Source organism: Tigriopus californicus, chromosome 10 (assembly GCF_007210705.1).
Source record: "Tigriopus californicus strain San Diego chromosome 10, Tcal_SD_v2.1, whole genome shotgun sequence".
NCBI classification, from domain to species: domain Eukaryota; kingdom Metazoa; phylum Arthropoda; class Copepoda; order Harpacticoida; family Harpacticidae; genus Tigriopus; species Tigriopus californicus.
In genome coordinates, this window is record NC_081449.1 from 7357541 (window position 1) to 7381288 (window position 23748).

General features: G+C 43.9%; 7 protein-coding genes across 11 annotated transcripts in view; 4 read left to right on the forward strand and 3 right to left on the reverse strand.

Moving 5' to 3' along the window:
* Positions 1-5954: 5954 nt before the first annotated feature.
* On the forward strand, positions 5955-6514 carry LOC131888506 (mitochondrial import inner membrane translocase subunit TIM14-like). Its single transcript, XM_059237380.1, has one exon. The coding sequence runs from the start codon at positions 6058-6060 to the stop codon at positions 6418-6420; it is 363 nt and encodes a 120-aa protein (XP_059093363.1). The 5' UTR covers positions 5955-6057; the 3' UTR covers positions 6421-6514.
* Positions 6515-6884: 370 nt separating this feature from the next.
* On the reverse strand, positions 6885-8161 carry LOC131888503 (NAD-dependent protein deacylase-like). The gene has a single exon (XM_059237376.1). The coding sequence runs from the start codon at positions 7865-7867 to the stop codon at positions 6983-6985; it is 885 nt and encodes a 294-aa protein (XP_059093359.1). The 5' UTR covers positions 7868-8161; the 3' UTR covers positions 6885-6982.
* Positions 8162-8335: 174 nt separating this feature from the next.
* Positions 8336-10642, forward strand: LOC131888496 (katanin p60 ATPase-containing subunit A-like 1). Its single transcript, XM_059237365.1, has 4 exons — positions 8336-8471; positions 8626-8803; positions 8900-10141; positions 10212-10642. The coding sequence occupies exons 2-4, from the start codon at positions 8765-8767 to the stop codon at positions 10515-10517; spliced, it is 1587 nt and encodes a 528-aa protein (XP_059093348.1). The 5' UTR covers positions 8336-8471; positions 8626-8764; the 3' UTR covers positions 10518-10642.
* On the reverse strand, positions 10175-11447 carry LOC131888505 (ribonuclease P protein subunit p25-like protein). Its single transcript, XM_059237379.1, has 2 exons — positions 11204-11447; positions 10175-11131 (listed from the first exon to the last, which is right to left on the reverse strand). Exons 1-2 carry the CDS (start codon positions 11434-11436, stop codon positions 10651-10653), a joined length of 714 nt encoding a protein of 237 aa, XP_059093362.1. The 5' UTR covers positions 11437-11447; the 3' UTR covers positions 10175-10650.
* Positions 11448-11455: 8 nt separating this feature from the next.
* Positions 11456-12543, reverse strand: LOC131888504 (Krueppel homolog 2-like). The gene has a single exon (XM_059237377.1). It carries the CDS (start codon positions 12422-12424, stop codon positions 11645-11647), a length of 780 nt encoding a protein of 259 aa, XP_059093360.1. The 5' UTR covers positions 12425-12543; the 3' UTR covers positions 11456-11644.
* A 566-nt stretch (positions 12544-13109) lies between these two features.
* On the forward strand, positions 13110-19139 carry LOC131888495 (golgin subfamily A member 2-like). The gene is made up of 10 exons (XM_059237364.1): positions 13110-13314; positions 13376-13879; positions 13956-14151; positions 14252-15042; positions 15788-16015; positions 16224-16559; positions 16645-16936; positions 17047-17325; positions 17848-18084; positions 18591-19139. Exons 1-10 carry the CDS (start codon positions 13270-13272, stop codon positions 19013-19015), a joined length of 3333 nt encoding a protein of 1110 aa, XP_059093347.1. The 5' UTR covers positions 13110-13269; the 3' UTR covers positions 19016-19139.
* Positions 19140-20110: 971 nt separating this feature from the next.
* LOC131888497 (sodium-dependent glucose transporter 1-like) overlaps positions 20111-23748 on the forward strand; it is a 16716-nt gene continuing 13078 nt past the window's right edge. The window contains exons 1-2 of one of the 5 annotated variants that reach the window (XM_059237367.1): positions 20111-20261; positions 22099-22335. In XM_059237367.1, coding sequence (XP_059093350.1) covers positions 20143-20261; positions 22099-22335 — 356 coding nt within the window. In that variant the 5' untranslated portion in view covers positions 20111-20142. Of the gene's footprint in view, positions 20262-20687; positions 20707-21245; positions 21515-21787; positions 21916-22098; positions 22336-23748 lie in introns of those variants that run through there. The other 4 variants (XM_059237370.1, XM_059237371.1, XM_059237368.1 and 1 more) reach the window with 4 other exon arrangements.

The following is a 23748-nucleotide window of genomic DNA, read 5'->3' on the forward strand; positions in this document are numbered from 1 at the left end:
TTGAACAAGCAAAAATCCGCCTTGGCCGTACAGCAGATGGTCTTGACGGGGTAGACCACAAATGAAGGTTGAACAAGCAAAAATCCGCACATCAAAAAATGATTACTTTCTCAGCCGTTGCAGTTTTTTTAGAACCTTCATTAATAGATAATCACACAAAAGGATAGCTCTTATTTATGAAACAATCAAGAAAAGTTTTATTCATCTTAAGGGGCAGAAAACTTACTTTCCTTCTGATCCTAGCCATCAGCTTTAGCATGAGAGAAGAATCGATCTTCCTGAATGCCTACTGCTACTTAATGTTCCATTAGTCTTTGGTTTTGATGGTTAAGTTTGATCCTCTTCAGAACTCCTTCGAAAATGACGGATTTTCATCAATTGAACAAACTCGGTTCCATTCCTTCATTACAATCAACACTTATTTCATCTTGTTAATACCATGTCATTCTGGCCTTAGCTTTGTGACAACTCGCCAAGTAGAGTAGTACTTTTTTTCTGCGGACTTCCTTACCGCTACCGGGATTGGAATCCCAGCAGTTCATGACGAGAAGATTATTTATTTTACTCGACTTTCATTTATATATATTATTTGATCGACCAACGAATTGGAGTTGGCTGATCTGGCTAATCCTTGAATATAAGGTTGATCAGGAATTTTAGTCAAAAACTTGTCCAAGTCTGAATTACATCCTGCTACTGGATCAACGCCTACATAAGCCCTACGAATATTTGAGGGCAGCAAATTGAACAATGAAGGAGCCCGAGAACTGACATCACTACTACCAAGCTTCTGAAGCGGAGCAATGAAGATGATAAAAGGGGAGGACCCAAAATGGAGCCCTGAGGGACGCCCGACTTGACATCAAGTATGTCACTATAGGATCCCTCAACCTAAACTAATTGTTTCCTACCATAAATGAAACTTCTTAGCCAATTGAGAACCTTGCCTTGGATCCCAATCTCATGGAGCCTGTTAACTGAAAGGCCATGATCTAACTTGTCAAAGGCCTTGGCAAAGTCGAGATAAACTACATCGACTGATTCATGGCTCTCCAGTCCCTCAATAACCTGCTCTATTTGTTCAATCAGTTGGGTAACCGTGCTAAAATGTGCTCGGAACCCATGCTGGCTAGGAGGAAGGACTTCATGGATATCAAGAAGTTCAACAAGTTTGAACTTCATGATCTTGTCAAACACCTTCACAATATTCGAAGTGAGAGAAATCGGCCTATAGTTACTGGGGAATGTCTTATCTCCTCCTTTGAAAATTGGAACAATATGAGCTAGCTTCAGAGAGAGGGGGAACTTGCCCTGGTCCAAGATGCAACGCATCAAGTACGAGAAAACAGGAGCAAGAACCTGTGAGCATCTCATCAGAAACTGAGATGTCACTCCATCAGAGCCAGGGGAGCTCGAGAGTCTCAAGTCCCTGATGGCCTCTGAAGCATCCTGATCTGTGACTACAAGATCATCTAAGTGCTCAACTTGACAACCCTTGCCAGTCCCAACAAACTCATCAATAGAGCAATGGTCTGTTGCTCTATTGATGAGATCTTATCAATATTCATTTTCATCACTCATTTATTAGACTGAAATTCTGGCGATGTTCTTCTAAATCCTCCCTACATCCTCCCTACTCCCTTGAAAGGATTTTTTTTATAAGTTAAGACATTTTTCCCCAACAAAAGAAACGACATTGTAGAAGTGCAACGAGGTATTTTTCTTGTCAATTTCAAGCGATGTAACAGCTCTTCAGTGTCCGGAGTTTTACGTGTTCAACCTTTATTGGTAATCTAAAATTTAGGAACAGTAATTGTAACGAGGAACGCCGTTACATTTTTCTCGAGTAATGGTTGCGTAACGAAATACTTTTTTTTGACCAAAGTAACTGTAACTGTAATTCTTTCCTTTTTTTGAGGAATGAGTAATGCCCTGTTTATGACTTGGTCAAAGAGTTGTGACAAAAAGAAAAATCGGCCTAGCTCCACTGATGTTCACTCCTCTGGTTAAAGGTCTCTCTGTTTCGGCCAAACAACAGAGCAATTTCATTTTTTTGACAAGGCATCTTTTATTCCAATTCCGAGCGTCATTTTTGTTTCTAATTTATTTTTTTCTGGCCGTATTTACTTCCTCATTTACCTTTTCGCATGTATTTAAAGGTTTTTTGACTCTTTTGCGTAACTTGCGCTGTTGACTAATCTGAAGTACATGGACATAGTTTAAGTATGCCCAGAAATAAAGGACCGACAACACTTATGGTCAGCTAGAGACATTCTGATATTTTTAACCTGATGACTTGACCTCAAAAAGCAGAGTTGGCGTTTAAACCGAAATAAGTTCTTCTTAAGTTGAGAAAAATGGGAGAAAAAAGTTGACAAACTTAACAAAAATGGGCAAAAACAAGTTGTGGTAATACAAAAAGAATTGTAAGAATGGGGAAAAGGTTGCTTTAGTTCCTTTTAGCCTGTTTGCCGCATTTTTATCTGCAACAAAATCTAGGCACACGACTGTATTTATTAGGTTATCCATAAACTTCACAAGAAATTAAACCTTTTTTCTTGCTATGTTTGGCATTAGTACACGTTTTCAATTGACACATAAGTCATGGTAAACAACTGGTTCTCTTCTGGAGCCTAATGTTCTTGCTGCTGGGGTGCTTTTGTTCACAAAATAATTTTGGGTTGGATCAAACTCATGATAACAAGTTATTAAGAAACAAACCAGAAATGGATTTGCCAATTTCTCATCAGGATGATTGGCACTTTGGATTTGTCAGTGTCCAGTTATAGTCATGAAATTACAACGTAAATAAGGTTTTTTCATCATAAGTAATTTCTTTTTTACTTTTTATATCAGTCACAAAAAACTTCCGGTTAGATCTGAGTGTTATCAGAAGTATAGGAAACATTTGTTCAAAGGGAGTTGCATTTTAATCCAATAGTTGTGCTTAGTCTTCAATGAAATTTGGATTTGAATCACGGTAGAATTAAGCCCTCCATTGAGAATGATCAATAGAAAAAGAAGAAAAGCGTGGTTGAGGAGATCAGTTCGAATTTGAAAGCTTTTTCTCTTATGCAAACTCAAAGAGAAAGATGAAACATCCTTTGGGGTCTTTTAAGGTTCATGGGAAGCCATAGACAATGTAGAGGTTATGGCTAACATGCTAGGAGATCAGTTCTCTAGTGTGTTTTCAACTCCACAGACTCTGTCCATAGAGAGTGATGGCTGAGTCAGTCGATGTGGTCCATCTCAACTTTGCCAAGGTCTTTACAAGGTAGATCATGGTCCTAGTTAACAGGCTCCATAACATTGGGATCCAAGGCAAGATTTTTAATAGGCTCAGAAGTTTCATTGTTAGCAGGCAGCAATCAGTTGAGATCAAGCAATCCCTCAGTGACATGACATCAAGCAGGATGTTCCTCAGGGATCCATCTTAGGACCTCTACTTTTAGCACTTTTATTGCTCCACTTCAGAAGCTTAGTAGTAGTAATGTCAGTATTTCTTCCTATGCTTATGAAGGGATGACATAAAATCTGTTTATGGTAGGAATGGCCAAAATTCTGAGAGTTTGCTAGAGGTCCAAGATAAAATCTACTCTTGGGTTGCTAAGAGTAATATGACATTGAATGGAATTATATTCCATTCAATGGCATTTTGATTGACGCTATTAAACTCTATTTTTGTAGATAATGGAGGTAAAACTATCAAGCAGGCTTCATCAATGCAGGATTTAGGTGTAGTCCTCCAAAATATTGGAAAGTCTGATGAAAATATCCAGCTGAAAGTTGCCAAAGCTTTTCAGACATGTGTTTGGATGTATCCCAAGTTTAAGTCCAGAGATAGTATCACAATGCTAACTCTGTACAAGTTGATTGTCCAGCCACATCTTGAAAATGCCTTGCCCATTTGGACTCCAATTAGTTCAGCTGGTTTGCAAAAGGTTGAGTAGGTCTTAAGATGTTTTACCAGGAACATTCAAGGTATGAGAGAGCTCTCATACTGGGAAAGGCTTGAAAGGTTGGGACTGTACAGTATTCAGAGAAGGTGCTTGGTACTGCACATTTTCAAAAGCATTCATGAGCTTTGTCACAACCCTGGTTTTAGGGTCAATTGTAGCAACTGTAGAGCCTTGGTTTTGCAAGTCTCAGTCATAACTGATCATTCATTCTACTTTGAAAATTACTTCAAAACCTGGTTTTAATGTGTTAGATTGGATTTTCTTTGACAAAATTCAATTCAAACTTGGACAAGGGTTTGACTATTTTACCAACTCTAATTCATTGGCCGATCAGATAATATATGAATCACGGTGTTCAAAAAGCCCTATCAAGTTTCCAGAGAAATTTCCAAACAGAAATTGGCATTTTTTTACCTCAAGAAGTCATAGGGAACAACTTTAATTTTATTGTTTTATGGAATTTTAGTCCACATAAAAAATTTACATACCTAAAAACATCATAAAAACTAAGATTTTCAAAAACCTACTCAATGTAAATTAAAAGCACACTTAGTTAGCTCTTGAATGTAATTTACGATATCATCTATTTCACCGCTATTTAGTTACATCGCATTTAGTGGTCCAAATGTCATCGTTTTTAGCCCCAAAATGCCCAGGTTATATGTTAATTCAACTTGCCAAAGAATAAATATCGATTTCCAATATCACAAAAATGAAAGATTATTTTTCCATTTCTTGCATAATTTCAAATTAAGTTAAAACCTTGTACAACCATATCTAAAACCCTCAAAAAGCAGATTTTTGAAAGTTCATTTTTGAAAGCGTCCAAGGTACATTTAGTTGAGTGGTCACTGAAAATTTCACAAATATCAATGAAGCCTTAAAGAAGCTATTTTCAATCAGTTTCAACAAAGTCTTCAAGAAACGACAAAATCTATTACATTGTCTGTTGTATGTACCGTCTTCAGAATTCAAGTGAATGCATAACTAAGTGTACACATGATGGTTGTAAAACACATTTTCAAAGATTACACTTTTAGTGTGTTTTAAGTGACATTATATAGCATTTTTAGCTATTGTGAGACTATGTAAGAAGAGGAAAAATATTCTTTTGTATTTGTGATATTGAAAATCGATATTAATTCTTTCGGAAATTGAATTAACATATAACCGGGGCATTTTGGGGCTAAAAACGATGAAATTTGGACCACTAAATTCCATGTAACTAAGTAGCGGTGAAATAGATGATATCGTAAATTACATTCAAGAGCTAACTAAGTGTGCTCCTAATTTACATTGAGTAGGTTTTTGAAAATCTTAGTTTTTATAATGTTTTTAGGTATGTAAGTTTTTTATGTGGGCTAGAATTTCATACACCAATAAAATCATAATTGTTTCCCATAATTTTCTGAGGGAGAAAAATGCCAAGATGTGCTTGGGAATTTCCATCAAAACTTTAAAGGGTATTTTTACCACTGTAGAATATAAAACTATCTAGAAATGATTAAGTTATATGTCTTGAACTGCTGGCAATTCCATTCACATTAGTGGTAAAGAAGTCTGATGAAATATAATGACAAAGACATTTCTGTTTTTGAAACTTTGATGATATTGTCCTTGTAAGGATTGAAAATTAGCAATGCTAATTGAAAGTTTTTGCTTCCAAATTCATTTGCATTGCGGTCTTTCAATTAATCTTAGGTCCGATAAATTGCAATCTCAAGTGTTTTGTATTTCTTGGACTCAAAACTTTTTGAAGTCTACACTGACAACCTCAGACACTTGTTACTCAGAGGAGTCAATTTCAAATAATCTTTTGAAGAGTAAACGCACTCTATTTTCATAAAAAACGTGGTTCAACCACCCATGGTTATGAATTGGCCGCAAATGTCATTTTAGACGATATATGCTCAAAAATGGTAAAAAGTTGGAGAACACTATTTTAGGTAAATCACCCGAAAATCCGAGGCCTAACGATGATGCAATTGTAAACAACAGCCTCATACCGATCGCTAAACCTCATGCGAAGAATTCGTTCACACAAATCACGTTCAAATCTTCTCAAAGCAATCTTTAAGGTGAATCAAGATCGTCAGCCATGACGGCAGCTATTACCACTGGCCTAGGAATGGCCGTACTCGGTTTCGGTGGGCGTGTGGTCTTGAGACAAATGCCTCGAATGCACCAGAGCTTGAGGCCCATCTGGCCGAACCTTTCAGTCCTTAACCGACAGACATGGGCCAATGCCAAATACTATAAAGGCGGTTTTGAGGTCCAGATGAGTCGAAGTGAGGCTGCGCTCATTCTGGGAGTGAGCCCGCGGGCGCCCTTGAAAAAGATTAAAGAGTGTCACAAGCGAGTGATGCTGTTGAACCATCCCGATCGGGGTGGATCTCCTTGCATTGCAGCCAAAATCAATGCGGCCAAGGATATTCTGGACAAAGCGGGTAGATCTTTCTGAAGAATACGTCTTCATTGTCAACGGTGACTACGAATGTACAACTGTTTTACTTGTACTGTGATATCAAGTGATATACAGGCACTTCTCTCAAAAACCCAAGTTTTCCTCGTGAAATATTTTTCCCTCCTCCTAAAAGTGGGATAGTTGATTGAAATATGTTTTTTTTTTAAATGTTTTTTAACTTTTGTTGGTAATCAGAAAGACAAACTGTCATTTTTCTCGCAATTATTCCATTTTAATGTTTTCGGATTAACAATAAGTATTTCACTTATATCTTTTACTACGGAAATACCAATCAGAGGCATTCACATTTATATTTACTCGTCAAAATTGTTGGATTGTATGTACGTAATCTCTAATCTAAGACTGATCAATTACAAAGTCAAAAAGGTGATAACCTACATGTGAAAGGGCTCCATAGAACGAGAAGTTGTCAACTCACCCCACATGGGTTACCCCACTCCTAAAACCACATCATTTCGGCTTTATTCCATCCAGTCCAATCTTTTCTCATTTCACAAATTCAACTGAACAATTTAAAACCTGTACCGTATTTGAACCGCTAACCTAGTAGTAAAGGAGGCAAGGTTTGGCCGCAGGGACCTTCAAAGTAGAACCCATAGTCGGATGTGGACGCAGTGGGTTCGATGTTAAATTCCGCCACCTCCGCCCCTCGAGCCGCCACACCGGGTGCGAAAAGGGCGGCCGGATACACCAATGCAGATGTACCCACCACTAAACACAAATCACACTCATCCACGGCTTGATGGGCCCGCCTAAAGACCTCTGGGTTCAGATTCTCACCAAACCAAACCACGGCCGGTCTTAATAACCCGCCACAATCGACGCAGCGGGGGAGGGAGGCCACGGGAATGGGTGGTTCAGACCGATGGGCATCCGGTTGCCCTCGGCCGTGGAGAGCCGGGCAAATGGGCGAATCGTGATTAGCCGTTTCTACCCCGCATGCCGTGCATCGCACCCGAAACAAGGCCCCGTGGAGCTCCAAGACATCTTGAGACCCCGCCGCTTGATGTAGGCCATCAATATTCTGAGTAATCACTCGACAAGAGCGACCTTGACCTTCACATTGGGTCTCAAATTGGGCCAGAGCCCGATGGGCGGGATTGGGCGCCTTGGTGGCCATCAGCTCGCGTCGATAATGATAAAATTCCCAAACCAGGGATGGATCGCGTTGGAAAGCTTGAGGCGTGGCCAGATCTGTGGCTTGATATGTGCGCCAAAGTCCCCCGGGACCGCGAAAAGTGGGGATGCCGGATTCGGCCGAGACGCCGGCCCCGGTGAGGATGACGATATTTTGCGCTTGGGCTAATTGAGCCTTGAAGGCCGATGAGTCAGAGCTAGGCCGGGTGGTAGTCAGCGTCAGGCCGGAAATGAGACTGGGGCCCGGGAACCCGCCAGGTCGAATGCGCCGGGCCCAATGCCGCATGATCGGTGTGCGTATCTGTACACGTTCAAATAATCACGGCACCCAGGCTCGATCTTGGACCCTGGCAGATTCTGATTTTGGGATTTCAGATCCCAGTAAGAGCAAGTTGCATAAAAACTTTTAAAATAAAATCAGTTTTAAGCATAGATAGATTGATCTTATATAAGGGGGGAGCGAACCATCTTTTTGCCCTGGATTTGCACCTCTCTGTCAATTTCGTCATCTTTCAGCTTTGTGTGCTAGGCCAGTTCCAATTGCCGAAAGAAAGAATGATGTCTTCTAGTTGGGCCAGAGTAGGCCAGAGTGATTCAGTGATAGGCCTCTGGCGGGTCGGCCCTCTCCCACACTCTTCTGTGGCCGCCAGTGCTGCTCAGGCCTAGGCCTGGACTCTTCGGCGCCCCCGCACACGCCCACACATATCATCATTCTCATCATGATTCTGTGCCTTGGCTGTTAAAACATCGTCCCAACCGACACGTCGGCAGGCCCAAAGCTGTTGACTGGTGAGTGGGTGGATAAATGGATAGATGGGATGGTGGTGGACTAGCTGGCTGGTAGTGGTATGCCAGATGGTCGGTGAGTGCGGCCCAACCAAGCTGATGAGGTAAGGCTGGCACATCGCCTTCCCTTGATTATTTGACTTATTTCGAAGGGATAGTCAAGCCATAGTCAGGCCACATTGCATCTGGCTCATCTGGCTTCTTCTGGATGGACGTACGAGTTTATACTCGTATACACTACAATCTCGTACATCACAGGAACGGCTTTAGGTGTTGGGCCCAGAGAAGTTCGGAGAGGCATCCATCTATTGAGAGTGAATCCGAGGCAGGAAGTGGCCAACACAAATGTTATACGTCAAGTCTTAGACATTGAACCACCCCCTTCAACGTGATCATCATGGCCATTTCGGTGTCGGATATTTGCGAAAATACCAAGGTACGTACTTGTTGGTTCCTTATTTCGAGAGACTGACGAGTCTGACCATTCATCCATCCATCCATTTACTTACATGATTTACTTTCATTTTCGTAGTTGGCTCGGGAGATGTCGTTGATCGGCAATTATGAGACGGCCAGTGTGTATTACCAAGGCGTGATTCAACAAATCCACCGCCTCTTATCCGGATTGGATGACCCCGGACGCAAATACAAGTGGCAGCAAATCCAAGGCGAAATCGCCCAAGAATATGACGTGGTCAAGGGAATCACGCACACCTTGGCTCTCTTCAAGGGCGAGAGTCACGATACACGGCAAGTGGGCGGGGCGGGGCGCTCCGCTTTCGCCTCCTTTGAAGAACCCACCCGCGATCCCGATGTTTGGCCCGCACCTCCGCCCAAGGATCCGGATGTATGGTCGAATCCCACTCCAGCCGATAACCAAGCCCGTGGCAGCTCCGTGCGGCCCGTGCGAGGCTCCAAGAAGAACGAGCGTAATGCTAAAGGCGGGCACAAACCCGTGGCTAACACGGGCAAACGAACGCGTGGCGGGGCACCTGATACGCGAGGTGCCAAAGGTCCGGGCAAAGGTGGCGAGGCTGCAGCTAAGAAGCCCGGACGAGGTCCCACTTCATCGCGAGGGTCCACCAGTCAAGATGATAAAGGTCAGGATAAGGACAAGCCGGACGAGGCCGAGGAGGAAGACCCGGAAGAGCGCAAATTCGACGCCACGGGCATCGATGGCGATTTGATCGAGATGTTGGAACGCGATATCGTTCAACAGAACCCGAATACCAAATGGGACGATATTGCCGACCTCCACGAGGCCAAGCGATTGTTGGAGGAGGCCGTCGTGTTACCCATGTGGATGCCGGATTTTTTCAAAGGGATCCGACGGCCTTGGCGAGGGGTGTTGATGGTGGGACCCCCGGGTACGGGTAAAACCATGCTGGCCAAGGCCGTGGCCACTGAATGTGGTACGACGTTCTTCAACGTATCATCTTCCACCCTCACCTCCAAGTATCGAGGGGAGTCCGAGAAACTGGTCCGGATTCTGTTCGAAATGGCGCGTTTCTACGCCCCGAGCACGATCTTTATCGATGAAATCGACTCGTTGTGTTCGCGCAGAGGCTCGGAATCCGAACATGAGGCCTCCAGGAGAGTGAAATCCGAATTACTCGTCCAAATGGACGGAATGTGTAGTATTACCGAGGCCGGAAAAGTGGTCATGGTCCTCGCCGCCACCAATTTCCCTTGGGACATTGATGAGGCGCTGAGACGGCGCTTGGAAAAGCGTATTTACATTCCCTTACCCACAGAGGAAGGTCGCGAAGCGCTTGTAAGTAAAAATAATGAAAGGCCAATTGCAAGGTTCGTGTTGTGCTCATTTATTTATTGGAACTTTTAAGCTCAAAATCAACTTGCGAGAGGTCAAGTTGGCCGAAGATGTGGGCTTGAAAGCGATTGCCCGGAAATTGGGTGGATATTCCGGCGCGGATATCACCAATGTGTGTCGAGATGCCAGTATGATGTCCATGAGACGCAAGATTGCCGGCTTGAAGCCTTCCGAGATTCGCAACCTGAATCAAGAAGAACTTGACTTGCCCGTCACCAAAACGGATTTCATGGAAGCCATTGCTAAATGCAACAAGAGCGTCTCCAAGGAGGATCTGGACAAGTACGAGAAGTGGATGGACGAATTTGGATCGTCCTAAGGAGAACTCCTTTTTCGAACAACACCCTGCTCTTGCCACACCCTTCAGTGAACGATTAGATAGATAACCACTCCTTGTGCACTTATACATAAAAAAAACTCAACAGGCCTTATAATCCACACGCACACACCTATCATGATGTTCCTTCAGGTTTGTTTTCTTTTCCAACAATGGCATCCGTATTAAGCGCAGCTGCTTCAGGTTTCGAATGACGGACAGAGTCATTTCCAGTATGACGATTAGCCTTTGGATTGGGCGTAGATTCCGGTTTGGGATTTGGGCGTGGGCCGTTTCTGGGCTTAGGAGCGTTGAATTGGCCTCCTCCTTGAGGTTTCTTCGGGTTCGTTACGCCCAACCGTTCAGCTGCATGACGATTCCCGCGTTTCTTGGGTGGTTTGTAACTGTTCCCGGCTTTGGAATTGAAATCGAGAAACTGTCGCAACTCCCGCTGCGGTTCCAGGTCCAAATCTGGCACAGGTTCTTTGGATAGAACGATGAAGATTTGTGGCACCTCCCGCACCACTTTTAAGGGGTCCAGATCTTCGCTTTTCGGATCCCAGTGCTCTTCGAACACCTTAAAGGCGATTTGAGTGTACTGAACCAAGGCGCGATTACTATTAAAATCAATGATTGCATTAAATCCAGCCAGCCAGTAATAGTAGACGGCTAGTCAATTCACAGCTTACCCTCGTTTGACAATCTCGCCCAGGGAAATGGCTTTGGTGACCGCGTTGCCGTGTCCCGAGATTAGAATCAAGCCTTTGGTCGCGAGGTCTTTCTTGGCATACCCGATGACGTTTCTCAATTTGGTGCCAGGCTTGATCTTCATCCAAGTGCAATCGGCCGGTAAACCTTGGATCGGAATGGTCTCCAACGTGTCCTCGGTCTCAACGTTCTCTCCCTTGACATAGTTATCCATCCTGATCCGGGCCTTGGGGTTCTGGAACAAAATCGGGATATGACGTTCAATGGCAGCAGGTCTGGGCCAGAATCATTTTAATGCCAGCGGGTGAGTGGTGAGTGTTGTTGTAATTCTTGGTACAGTTGTCTGGAAAATCACGTGAGGGACAAAGGAACGGGAATGACATCGATATCGAATAATTGTACAGGATTAGAATAGTTGACTATCAATGCTCGGGAGCGTAGACCGGCGCCAAGCTCGAGACCAAGGCAATGGCCTTGTGCGTCAAGGTTCGAACCCCGTCGGGGATTCGCGGCGATTGAACGGCTTGTTCCAGAGACAATCGGAGCTCCATAAACACGGCTCGGGTATACGGGTTCCGCCGGGAGGCATAGCGCAACGTCAGGAACCGATAGTACATGAAGGGCGTGAATAAGTTGGTCCGTCCCACGAAGATGAACACGACCACCGTGGGCATGAGAAAGATCTCGGTGAAAGCGGCCATCCTCAAGCTATTGCGGGATTGGAACTCCACGAACGAGATCAACATGCGGGCGCCCCAAAACGAGTTCTGTTGACCCATCCGATCGAGTAAGGTCAAGAAGTAGGAGGCGGCATGCAGGACGGCAAACAGGACACAAGGCACCAAGGCCATGGTCAACGGTTGGCCGAAGATAAAGATCAGACTGTACAGGACGTAATGCGCCGAATCCTCCAAGAAGATGGTGCCCAAGAAGGCGCGATTGAACTGGACCCGGGGAATGCGCTGATGAAGCCGCAGGGCCGACGTGGCCGCATTGGCCATCAGGGCCTTGGAGTAGCATTGCGAGGAGTGCGTCAAGAAGATGGGCAGGAAATAGTTGAGCGTGAAGAACAAGGTCAGCAATCGCGTGCAGAACATCCCGAACGTGATCTTGTTGGCCAAGATATGCTCTTTCACAGCGCCCCAACCCGGTTGGGCGGGTGAGGGAGGGGGCGTTCCCGCGGGACGATCGGATTCCGGCATGATGAAGAACTGTATCTCTCGTTTGAACTCTAGTTTTGTCTCGACTTAGGACTTAGGATTTATGAATGATGATGATTCTCTTTTATTTTGCGAACATGATTTCTAACAGGGTGACAATGGGGCCCGGAAAATAAGTGACAAAGGCCGGGGCATTCGAATAAAATAACTTTAGGAATGGATAATTTGGGTCCGTGAGCTTATGTAAGATTCTGGTGAGTAGTTTGGGTTTTAAAGAGGAAAAATATGATGTACAGTAAGTATATGATTATGGGATGGGATTTGGATAGATGATTTGGAATCCGACAGAGATGGCATAGTGACCGGTGCCAGTCCAAGAAAAATTCCCAGGATTATTTGAATTCTTGGAACAAAAGTGCGCTTATGGATCCAAGCTTGAATGAGTAGATCGATGGGTCCTAGTCTTGGAAAAGATTTTCTTATATCCTCTCACTTTTCCTGTTGGCCATTTGGTCACCATGAAAGCTTAGTTCCACGGTCACCCAAAACAGGGCTCATCATCTGACCAAAACCAAAATTTGTTCATCTGGTAATGTTGATCATGGCCTCAAAAGCTAAATAACATCTTCACTTTGGACCACAACAATGCCAACTTGAAACATATTTTTTGATTTGAGGCCCATATTGATCTTTCCAATGCTTATCTATGCCTACATTTAACAGGAATACCAATTGAGGTGAGCCCTGATTTGTACACATCAGCATTCGAGAAAGTGACAAATGACATCAGAATAATCCTCGAAAATCCTCAAAGTCCAGCTTGAACTATCCATGAGTGAAGCCTTTGTGAAATAAGCCATCTTCATTCCAGGATCCTCTCCACCATCATGGACACCGAACGTGAAGAGAAACTCCGTTTGGCCAAAGAAAAGGTGAGTTGATCTCATGACTTCATATCATGCTTAGCCCTTCGTAAACTCATCCTTTTTTTAGCTCAAAAAGTTTCAGTCCAAGCGTCGACCAGATACCGCCACACCTCCCCCTGCCCAGCCCGATCCCAGTGCCCCGCCGCCGCCTCCCACCTCTTCAGTTCAGGATCATTTCACCCTCGAGCCTTCGAATCCCGCCCATCCTTCCTCCACCTCCTCCTCTTCCGCTTTGACCGAGTATTTCCAGAATTCTTCCGAAACCTCCACACCATTTCCAGTGAACCCGGGGCACGATGATGTGTTCTCGAATCTGACTCAAGCCCCGCCCTCAGACCCCCATGTAGAACCATCGGAGGTGGATCCTCAGCCCGTGATGCCCGTCATGGACGTGAATTCGGGCCTGTCCCTGTCCGAGCAAATCAGCCAAGTTCTGAATCAAACGGACCCGGCAGTTGAAGTTCAGGCGGAGAAAAATGATGAGATCGCCACTCGAAATCGCGATTTGAGTCAACAGGTGGAACAGTATGCCACGAGTCTCCAGCAATATGAGACTTATTGCCAATCATTGGTATGCTTGTAATCATGTAGTGGAAATGGTTAGGGTTTTATAGACGCAGGTTTTGACGAGAAGCATTTTTCTGTAGAATGAACAATTACAAGCGGCGCAACAGGAAGTGGCTCAGCTTCAGACTGAGCAAGCCAAGGTGAAGGTCGATGAAACCGAGAAATACCAAAAGGAACTTCAGGCCTACAAGGATTCCATCTCCATGCTTGTGGGAGAAAAATCCGATTTCGAAGGACAGATCAAGAAACTGGAAAATTCAATGAAGATGAGAGAAGGTAAATTCATGATCATGAAGGCTCAAATTCAATCCGGTGATTTGAAGTGAAATGGTTCCTATGTTTCTGAGCTTGTGGGTTTTGGTATATTTTCTTGTAGTGGAAGTCACGAGTTTGAAGCAAATGCTGCTGGAATCTGAACAACGAGCCAATGAAAGTCTCGAACGCGCCCAGGCCTCAGATCACGGGGAAAAGGCCCAGAGCCAGTTAGCGAACCTGGAGGCCACGATTCAGAATTTGAATGTTCAATTGAATGAGAAGGATGAAGACGTGGCCTACTTAAAAAGCCGATTGGGTGCCAAGGAGCAGGAGAGCTCAACTCAAGCTCAAACCGTGGCCAGTCTCAAGTCCAAACTCGAAATGGCCGAACTCAATCTGACCCAGCTCCGTTCGGTGGCTCTAGATCACCCGGATGAAGAGGCCATTAAGGCTCGCCAAGGACAAGAGGAGAAAATGAGTCGATTAGAGGACGAGAAAGACAAATTGGTGAAGCGAGAAGCCGAGCTAACGGCCTACATCCAACAAGCCTCCCAGGATCGAGAGCAGATCATTCATCAGTACACGAACTACAGTCAACAACTCGCGGCTCAGATTGAAACCATCACCCAAAAACTGAATGACAAGATCCAGGAAAATGCCCAAATGACGCACAGAGAAACGGAATTGACCAACCACATTGGACAACTCGAGACGCAATTGCAGCAAATGTTACAAGCTCATCAGGAACAGGAAAAGAAACAGCAGTCAGAAGCCGGGGGAAAAGCCCATCAAGCCTCGAGCTTGGGATTACAGGAGGTGGAAGTGCTCAGGAAGAAAGTTCTCTCCTTGGATGAGAGGCTTTCTGAGGTCATTCGAGAACGGGACGATTTGCAAGGACGAATTCAAGCTCAGGTAAGATATGCCCACGATTTAACTGCTACCTAAAATCCATCTTGAAAGTGCCGTATCCTCTCGCTAGAAGATTAATTGGTGGCGCACATGTAAGTTGCCATGCCTGTGATTAAATCCTCACTAGCAGTCTTTCATTTATTCCCGCTAACATGATGGACATTCATTTGAGAGCGAGAGATGTGGATATTGCTGCTGTTGTTGTTTTGGTGGAACTGAATGAAAGGAGAATTATAAATGCGAGGAAACTAGTCCATAATCTGAGTAGGTTGGGTTGTAAATGTGTCTCCTAAAGTCCTAGTTATTTTGTAATGGTCGATTGATGGCTACTCAGTCGAACGAAGCACTTGAATTGAGCAAGGAATTGCAGTGAAATGATATTGGCCAAGGTGGTAATCTATTAGTGCAGAGTGGTGGAATGTCGCTGAAATTGTACATTTCAGATGTATTTTAATCAAGTGAAGTGGACACTAAACATAATGTATTTTCCCCTTATTAATATATTTGAAGGACAGATTGCTTCCATCCATTAGGAGTAACTAGTAAGCGCTTGTATGGAACTCTGACATTTGCCTCTAGCGGTGGAGTTTGTCACGATCATTCGAAGGCTGAACAGTGTTTTCGCCCACTTGTTCACTTGCTTTATCAACGTCATCTAAATACTTCCACATGCTGCATGCTGCACGGAAAAGGCAAATAACCCCCTCTTGGTCTCAAGTCAACCCAATATCCTTGATTCTCCATCTAGGACGTGGACATTCAGTCGTTGAAATTGGACAGCATTCATAAAGCGAACGCGATCAGTGATTTGGAAACCCAGAACGAGATGCTCAAGGCCAATGACCAATCGCATATCGCGCACACGGATCTGGTGGCGGCTTGCGAGTCCGACAAAGTGGCAGCCTCTCGGGCAATGGCTCAGAATCAACAGCTGAAGGAACAGAACGAGGAACTCCAACGTGCTCTAGTTGAAATGGTAAGAAAGTACGAAAGGCCAACAGTACGGTAGTCTCTCGTCAAACTGGCCTTCCGCAAGATGCAGTATAACAATTCGATGTCTTCGAAGTGCTGCTGAAACCCTGATGAATTTAGATTGTTTCGGGGAAATGTGAATACTTTTTGCCAATTCTCCAGAAATATTTGCCACGTAGTTGAGTCGCCTTTTTTTCCTTGACTTTCTCCAGACCAATGCAAAGGCTGAAATAATGGACGAGTTGGACACGGTTCGCCGTCGCTTGACATCCTTGATGAAAGATGACAAAATCTCAGAACTGGTGAGCCAAGTTTCAGAATTGAGTACGGCTGTGGATGAGAGGGATCGAATCATTGACGGCCTCAAGTCCAAAATGCAGCAATACGTGGCCTTTGCCGAAAACAGTATACACGGTCGTTTGGACGCAGGAGAAGATGTATTCCAAGGTGAACAGGCTCAAGGCTCAGAAGGCCACGAGAGTGAGGAGATAGTCCAGACTCCAGAACAGGTCCAAGAAAGTTTGCTTGTCAAGTTGAACGAGGCTGAAGTGAGTAGCATTTAAAAAATGTGGGCTTTTTTGAAAGTACATTCTCAATCTGACTTTGACTAATCCGGGTCTTCGCCATCTCTAGGCCCAGATACGATCCTTAGACTCGCACAATAGCGAGCTGAAACGTAAATTGGAATTAATGACAGCACGGAATGACGATCATCGAGATGAATCGCCTTCCTCCATGTCGGATAGTTCAACCAGTTCCTCATCATCGTCCTCCATTGGGTCCTCGGCTATTTTAATCAACAATAAAACGGGGGGGTCTTCATTGTCCTCCTGCTCCAGTCCAGTCATGCTGGAGGGTCCCAATAGCCACCAACAATTGGAACCGCCACAACTGCACGAAGTCACAAACGAGTTCTCCAAGAAACGTAAGAGAATATCTCGTTCATCTTCATGAAATTTCCTCATCCTTCTTCATACAAATTTCCACTTTGGTTCCTCACTCCTGATATTTTTTGCCTCGCGGCCGTCCCTCCAGGTTCCCAAACTCCGTCACAAAACGAGAGTGACTCCAAGAAGAAAGAAGGCGAAACCATGGCCAATTCATCGACCCAGACAATCCAAGTGTCAAGTTCGAGCTCCTCTCCTAAGAATGGCGTCGAGAAGGAACCTTTGCCGGTGATCAGTCGAGACGTGGCTCTGATTAAACTGGAACAGAAGTTCAAAGATGCCATGAACCAGATTGCGGATCTGTCGGCCGAAAAGGAACAACTAGAGCATGTCAATGTTCAACTTCAGGAAGAGACCGAAACCGTGGGTAAGACAGTCTCGCAAGTCTTAAACTTGATTGAATATTGAGTTGATGCAAAAACTATGAGCTAACTGAGATCCCGACATGGATATGATCACCGCCATCTTTCGTTGACAAAGGATGAGTGCAGAGCTCATGAGTTTTTGCCGCAATGTAAGTTTGGTTCCAGAGAGCGAAAGGGAAAAGACAATTTCAACATCTTTGCCCCAAACAGATATCTAAGTCATGGGCATTGCCAAGTTCCAAAAGCAAGTAGAAACTGCAATGGGCACTTGCAAGGGAACTTGAACTACACTCACAATTCTAATCGCAAATCTCAGTTCCTTGCTAATCAAGGTCAAAATAAAAGTAGCTTACTTCCTTCTTACATTCGTTATGTGAGAAATCTAGTAAAATGTCAGCTCTATCGCCAACTTCATTTGACACCCGTGAGGCTTTGGGATAGCAATATGATTTGATCGAAATCCAAAACGACAACCATAAGTCTGCTGAACTTGTAAATCTAATCAAGCTTGTGCGTTTTCTTAGGGGAATACATCACGATCTACCAATACCAACGACAGCAAATTAAGCGCCGTATGGAGGAGAAAGAAGAACAACTCCAACAAGTGTCGCGGGAACGTGAGGAGTTCAAAGCCAAACTGGGACAGCTTCAGAGTCTGGTCACTCATTACCTCTCGGACAACCAAAACAAACCCCAGCAGAACGCCAGCACGAACCCACAAAACATGTCGGGTTCCGAGGCTGGCCTGGCAGTGATAGCCGGTAAGAAAGCGCTCAGGGATCTGGATAATCGAGCAAGTGAAGTGAAAGGAGGGAATAGAAAAGAGTCTCCTAATTACGTCTGAAGCCAAGTGTCTGAGAGCTATGCCCTTGAGAAGGCCCGCGAAAATGGGAGGCGATTTGCAGTAGCTGGATCCCATTCATTCGAATTTGTTCTTGGAACATTTCTTAATCTCTTTATGGTTAACTGGTCTAGCTAGCCAAGCGTTCGACCAAGTACCATGGTAGTAGTGATGGTGGTGGTGGTGGTGGTGGTGGCGAATGTACGGACGTAAGTACATACGTACCACGTACATAGAGCGTTTAATAAGCTTTCCTCGCGGCCAAGGCCTTCGCTGGCTGCCAAGCAAAATGAAACGGATATGAAGCTCCCACGACGTACTTTGAAATACATTCCCCAAATTTCTTTTGAGCACTGCCGACCTTCGGACGCTCTAAAGCTCAAAGGATGTAATTTGAATTCGTTTTTCGTTTGCCAAAAATTCCAGAATCTTCAAGTCACGATGGCCCCGATAACACAACCATTAATAACAACCCTCCTGAGTTGGCCCAAGAGATGACCGAGCATCATAATCCGGCACAGATGGATGACTCTTCTCGTTCTCTCGCCAATCCTTCGTCTCCTTTGCCGCCGTCCTCCTCCTCCTCATCATCACCATCGTCACCATCAGCGCCTGCTTCTCTCGAAAGACATAACAACGAGCCATCGAAGGATTCCAAAACAGCATCTTCAGGAGGACATGTTATTAACGTCGAGCCGAAATCCATGACGACAGGACCAAAGTCTGCCACGGCCAAAAAGATCTTGGATCTGCTTTCAGAAATGGAAAACAACCAGATCTTAGACAGCAATTTCCATCCGTATTTCTTCTGGGACTCTTCATATAACTCAAGACAACTCCAAACCGTCTAGTGAATATGCATGAAATGGAATGAGACAGCGCGGTAAAACTGCACATTCATGAAATCATATGTATTGGTCTGTTTTATAGTTTTTGATCGTTGAAATTATGTTTTATTACAGTTTGTATAACGCACATCTTTCAATTTGTTATTTTCTTGCCAACTGGAACATCGCCCTTTTCCAGTTGTAAAAAGTAACAGTGTCGTGATTTTTAAAGGAATGACCAAATCACGGGAAACATAGTGTATGCCTCGAGAGATAGCGTAATAAGGACATTGCTTCTAGATATCTTCCCTCGGATTTGGCGGATTACACGTACACAATTGGTACGAAAGGGCACAAAAGATTGTCTAGTTCACGGGATTTCTTCAGAGCCGGCTTTTGGAAACAATCTTGACAAGTTGCTGACATGGCATCAATTGGAGTTTATTGGAGTTTGTGATTATAGTCGCTCGCTCTCAAGGTACTACTGTCTTCCCCAACCAAGTTAAGAGCTTCTTCGCCTCCCTTATTGAAGTATAAAAACTTGCCAAATTCTTATCTAGCTAGGATGAAATTGGATTCTCAAATTATGCTAAGAAGGCAAAAGTAACGAGTTTCTCGTGCTTGCTAATTCTTTGCCGTAGCTACAGCCTTCAGCCGTTCCCTCATCGCAGCCTCTACCAAGCAAACACGAGCCATTTCGATGCTCCAGAGTACTCTTTTTATTGAGGAAACTTGTTAAGGCAAGCAAAAATAACGTAGATCGAGGAATGCCAGAGTAAAGATACTGAGTGTCATCCAGAAAGTATCAACATCCATTGGACCCGGGGGAGGAGAGGAGTCCTTTATCTCATCGGTTGTATTGTATGTGGTACGAGGTTCTTCCGAGCACCAGATTTAAACATTCATTTCTGGATCAATCATCTACTGTACATACAACCCTCAAGGTAGATAGTGTTATCATTTAGAAGCGCAGTATGGCCATTCCGCGTGATCTGAAGCAAAAACTGCTGAGGACGATCCATTGAATAAATTCCTTTTGTGAATTGGTATTCAACACTTGTTCAGCGTTAAGGCCCTCAAATGCGTCTTGTGCAGAATTGGTGCCTGCCTGTCAGAGAATTATTGTCAATAAGGCAAGAGTGCGTAGAGACATGCTGTATGTAGTACAGAACTGGTACATTAATAGTATCATATTATCAGTGGGCGGGTCAGGTTGTTTTTCCACGCGAATCTTCGTCAATATTCAAAAGCAAGAAAGTATTCATAAAGGGTAAGACAAAGAAGTACATTCCCAGCTACTTGCTTCATGGTTTGATTAGCACAACAAATAATTCCGAACAATGTTCTTTGAGCTATCAAACTATAAAATATTTATCTGGGTCATTCAATGCATCCAATTTCATTTTACAATGAGAGGTTTTCGGCAGAACGCTGAAAAAAATTGACTAAACCGAGGATCTTAATTAAACTCTTTATTGCGAGATATTTCCCATTGGATCATAGGTCTTTTTACAATGTTTACAATGTTTACAATATATACATCTATTTCGTCCCATTCTGGGTTCTGGGGCCGCCATTCGAGGCGATGATCCACTAGAAGGGGGGGGGGAGACCTGGGATCGAACCCATGAACCCGAGTTTAACTCGGTCGCGCGTTAACCAACTGCGCTAGAACCATCTTAATTATCTTAATTGGGAACACAGAAGAACATAAGGTAATTACGTCACTTCCAAATCATAAAACTCTACTATTACCCATAGCAAAAAGTATTTTGTTGGTAGAGCGTTCGCATTTCATTTTGCTACCCTTGGTTCGATCTCTGGCTAGTCGAATTCAGCCTTCTTAAGGCAGGATTATTGATTGCATCATGACAGGTTGTTTTAACAACTCAAATGGGTGAATCTGCGGTCATTCCAAAGCGCGAGGTAAGGTACAAAACAAGCTAGACGAAACAGCACGCCACAATCCCCCCTGATCATGATTGAATACACTGCATTTGGCCTTAACATAAAGTGCTCAGCCAGATTCCCACCCCATTCCCAACCCCGAGAGTGACTCCCCTCCCTCATTCACGTACCTGTACACATCAAATACTAACTCCGGGGTCCGTACATAGAGAGAGTTAGCATTGTGCCTCTTTCTGGGCCAACTCAGAGTCAGAGACTGACTAAGGAAGGAAAGAAGGAAGGAAGGACAGCTCACCAAGCAGAAATCCACCATGGTACACGGAGGTCTACGTATAATGATTTGACAATGCACAGAATGAGTGTAGTGTGTTCTGTGAGTTAGTTCTACCCAGTTCTACTCACAATGCAGGGTACAGCATGCACGTGCTGTGTGTGTAAAGACACACGCACAAGCATTTCTAGGAGTAGGAACGGAAAGCTCAGATTCAGGTTGTCTACATATGGATGGACACCGCTGCAGATCTGGCTGGCTGGTGGTGTGCGGATCCTCAGTTGTTAAGTTGTACACACAAACTCTTGTCAAGGAGTGCTCCAAGAAACGGACTTTGGTAAATGGTAAGTAAGTGTAACGTAGCAGAAACCCTCTTACCCCCCCCTCCAAAAAAAACAACAACACACATTTGCACTGGATTATCTCTGACATGTGAGATGGACGGAGCTCCTGGTTGGGCACACGTACATCAAATCAGATCTCTTTGATCTAAACAATTTAGATTCGCATGGGTCGACTGGTTTGATATTTCATTGCAACAGATGGAGCTGGCTGATAATGGGTGCATCTTCCACCCGCCAACAACAGTTCAAATGAAACAAACTAGTTGAACCCAAGTCCAGTACTTGAGGAATCTGTAGCTGGAAAGACCAGTCGTAAAAAAGAGGAGGATAAGCGAGTCACAGATTAGACGGACCGTGATTGAGTTAAGCCTTGAAGAGGAGAGAAAGAGGGAGGGAAAACGGTGTGCCGATTATTCATTCCTTTTGACTAGTTCAGCAGAATGGCATATCAAAGAGTTGGCCTCCGGTGATCCACTCCAAGACGATGATGCTACTGATGATGATGATGAAGAAGAAGAACAATGCCTGGCTGCCTGGCTTTGTCCTGCTCTCCCTGAGTTGAGGTCTTTTCTTATTCTTTCCAGGCATGAGGAGGTGATCACCATGGGAATTTCTCGAGAGGCTCGTTGGTATGCCTTGTTCCTGCCTTCATCTTGGCTCTCCAATGTTGGCCATGGTCTCATGGTCACTGTCGTGGGACCCACTCAGCCCTACCTAGCCAAGAATGTGGGAGTTAATATCGCTGTCATCAACTTGGTGTGGACCTTTGGCTTCCTAGGCTACATTATTGGCTCCCTTGGAACGGGATTCATATTCAAGAGGTACGTAGTAAAGTCATTGCGCAGCATGAGTTGTTTGTATTACTCTGGCCATTCGTTTCAAGTTAAAATAGACGAATTGCTTTGCATTTGGACTCATTTGATAGTCGAAAGGGGAGTGGGGGGCATTCGTTTTAGAAAGAGTAATGTTGTGTCAGTTTGGACTGTTTGGTGATTGTCGTATATTATCGGGTTGTGAAGAAGACTTTGGACTTGGAATCTTGGATAAATAGGACACGGAAACGATCGACATCTACCGACGACATCTTTGGCCATTTGAAGCAATGCCAAACTTTCAGCTCTTGGTAATGATCTCGCTAGTGTGCAACGATAATCCTCCAGCGACCATTTGACATTGAAATGACTATCGACTCAGTCAACTCGTTCCAAATTCAAGGGAAACCTCGCATGATGACAAATAAAGCCAACATATGTACCAAAGTGGGCGAAAATATTGAGAAGAAAAGAAACATTTTTTGAGATGCAGCTTTTTTGCAACTATTATCGAATCTTAACTAGCCCAGCTTCTTTTTATGAATGTGGGCTGTTAACAAAATTAAGTAAAACAATTCAAGTCGATTTTCTGTGCAAAATCTGCACGCAATACATCAAAACCAAAAGTTTGTTTTGTAGTTTACTTAGATAGGCGGCGATGTTTTTTGTTACAAATTGGTTCTATCCGCCAATGTTGAAACATGCATTCATAATTTGCCAATAACAAAGGAACAATTCAAAAAAATTGACTAGCTTCAAACGTTCAACACTGTCAGAGGTCTTGAAATACCCCACCTAAATTCTCACATGCAATCTTGCACACAAAAAGTACTATGAACTTAATGCTCAATAAATGCAAATACAAATACAAACGTCTTTTTCAAAGATATTTACTTTATCTAATTGTGAAAATATAATTTTAATAAATTGTCAAACAAACTGGGGAGACGTGGCTTAGTGATTAGCACAGCTTCATAACATTCATAACATCTCTTCCCGTACCTCTCATGGGGAAACTTTTAGACGCTAACTACAACCACTGACGAAGAATCGACCGGATAGCCACTGTTTATCGGAAAAATTGCACGATCTGATGCACTGGCTTTTCTTGGTTAAACGAGGCTCACTCCTACGACCATAATAACTACGCGTCGGAGAAATTTTTTTTTTATATTGTTTTAAATTAATTGGAAATTTTTGGAGGTTTTTGTCAGCAATTTTTTTTCTCAGAACCTCTAATTTTGATGAGAAAAATGCATGTTGTGTGGGTGGAGAAAAGCTCAAGCTTTAAAAAAAATGCAAATAGAACCTCAATACTTTACACGCAAAAGAGCAAATATAAAAACATTTCCATTTTAGCCCAGGTCTCTTCACACTGAGAGATAGCTAAAATAAAGCACCCAGAGGAACCAAATTTGATCT

Bases quoted from the DNA above. Each gene is read 5' to 3' on its own strand.
- LOC131888506 (XM_059237380.1), top strand. From the start codon at position 6,058: ATGACGGCAGCTATTACCACTGGCCTAGGAATGGCCGTACTCGGTTTC.
- LOC131888503 (XM_059237376.1), bottom strand. From the start codon at position 7,867: ATGCGGCATTGGGCCCGGCGCATTCGACCTGGCGGGTTCCCGGGCCCC.
- LOC131888496 (XM_059237365.1), top strand. From the start codon at position 8,765: ATGGCCATTTCGGTGTCGGATATTTGCGAAAATACCAAG. The intron at 8,804-8,899 runs GTACGTACTTGT...TCATTTTCGTAG, and splicing joins ATATTTGCGAAAATACCAAG to TTGGCTCGGGAGATGTCGTT. The intron at 10,142-10,211 runs GTAAGTAAAAAT...GGAACTTTTAAG, and splicing joins AGGAAGGTCGCGAAGCGCTT to CTCAAAATCAACTTGCGAGA.
- LOC131888505 (XM_059237379.1), bottom strand. From the start codon at position 11,436: ATGGATAACTATGTCAAGGGAGAGAACGTTGAGACCGAGGACACGTTG. The intron at 11,132-11,203 runs GTAAGCTGTGAA...TGATTTTAATAG, and splicing joins GGCGAGATTGTCAAACGAGG to TAATCGCGCCTTGGTTCAGT.
- LOC131888504 (XM_059237377.1), bottom strand. From the start codon at position 12,424: ATGCCGGAATCCGATCGTCCCGCGGGAACGCCCCCTCCCTCACCCGCC.
- LOC131888495 (XM_059237364.1), top strand. From the start codon at position 13,270: ATGGACACCGAACGTGAAGAGAAACTCCGTTTGGCCAAAGAAAAG. The intron at 13,880-13,955 runs GTATGCTTGTAA...ATTTTTCTGTAG, and splicing joins AGACTTATTGCCAATCATTG to AATGAACAATTACAAGCGGC. The intron at 18,085-18,590 runs GTAAGAAAGCGC...CAAAAATTCCAG, and splicing joins TGGCCTGGCAGTGATAGCCG to AATCTTCAAGTCACGATGGC.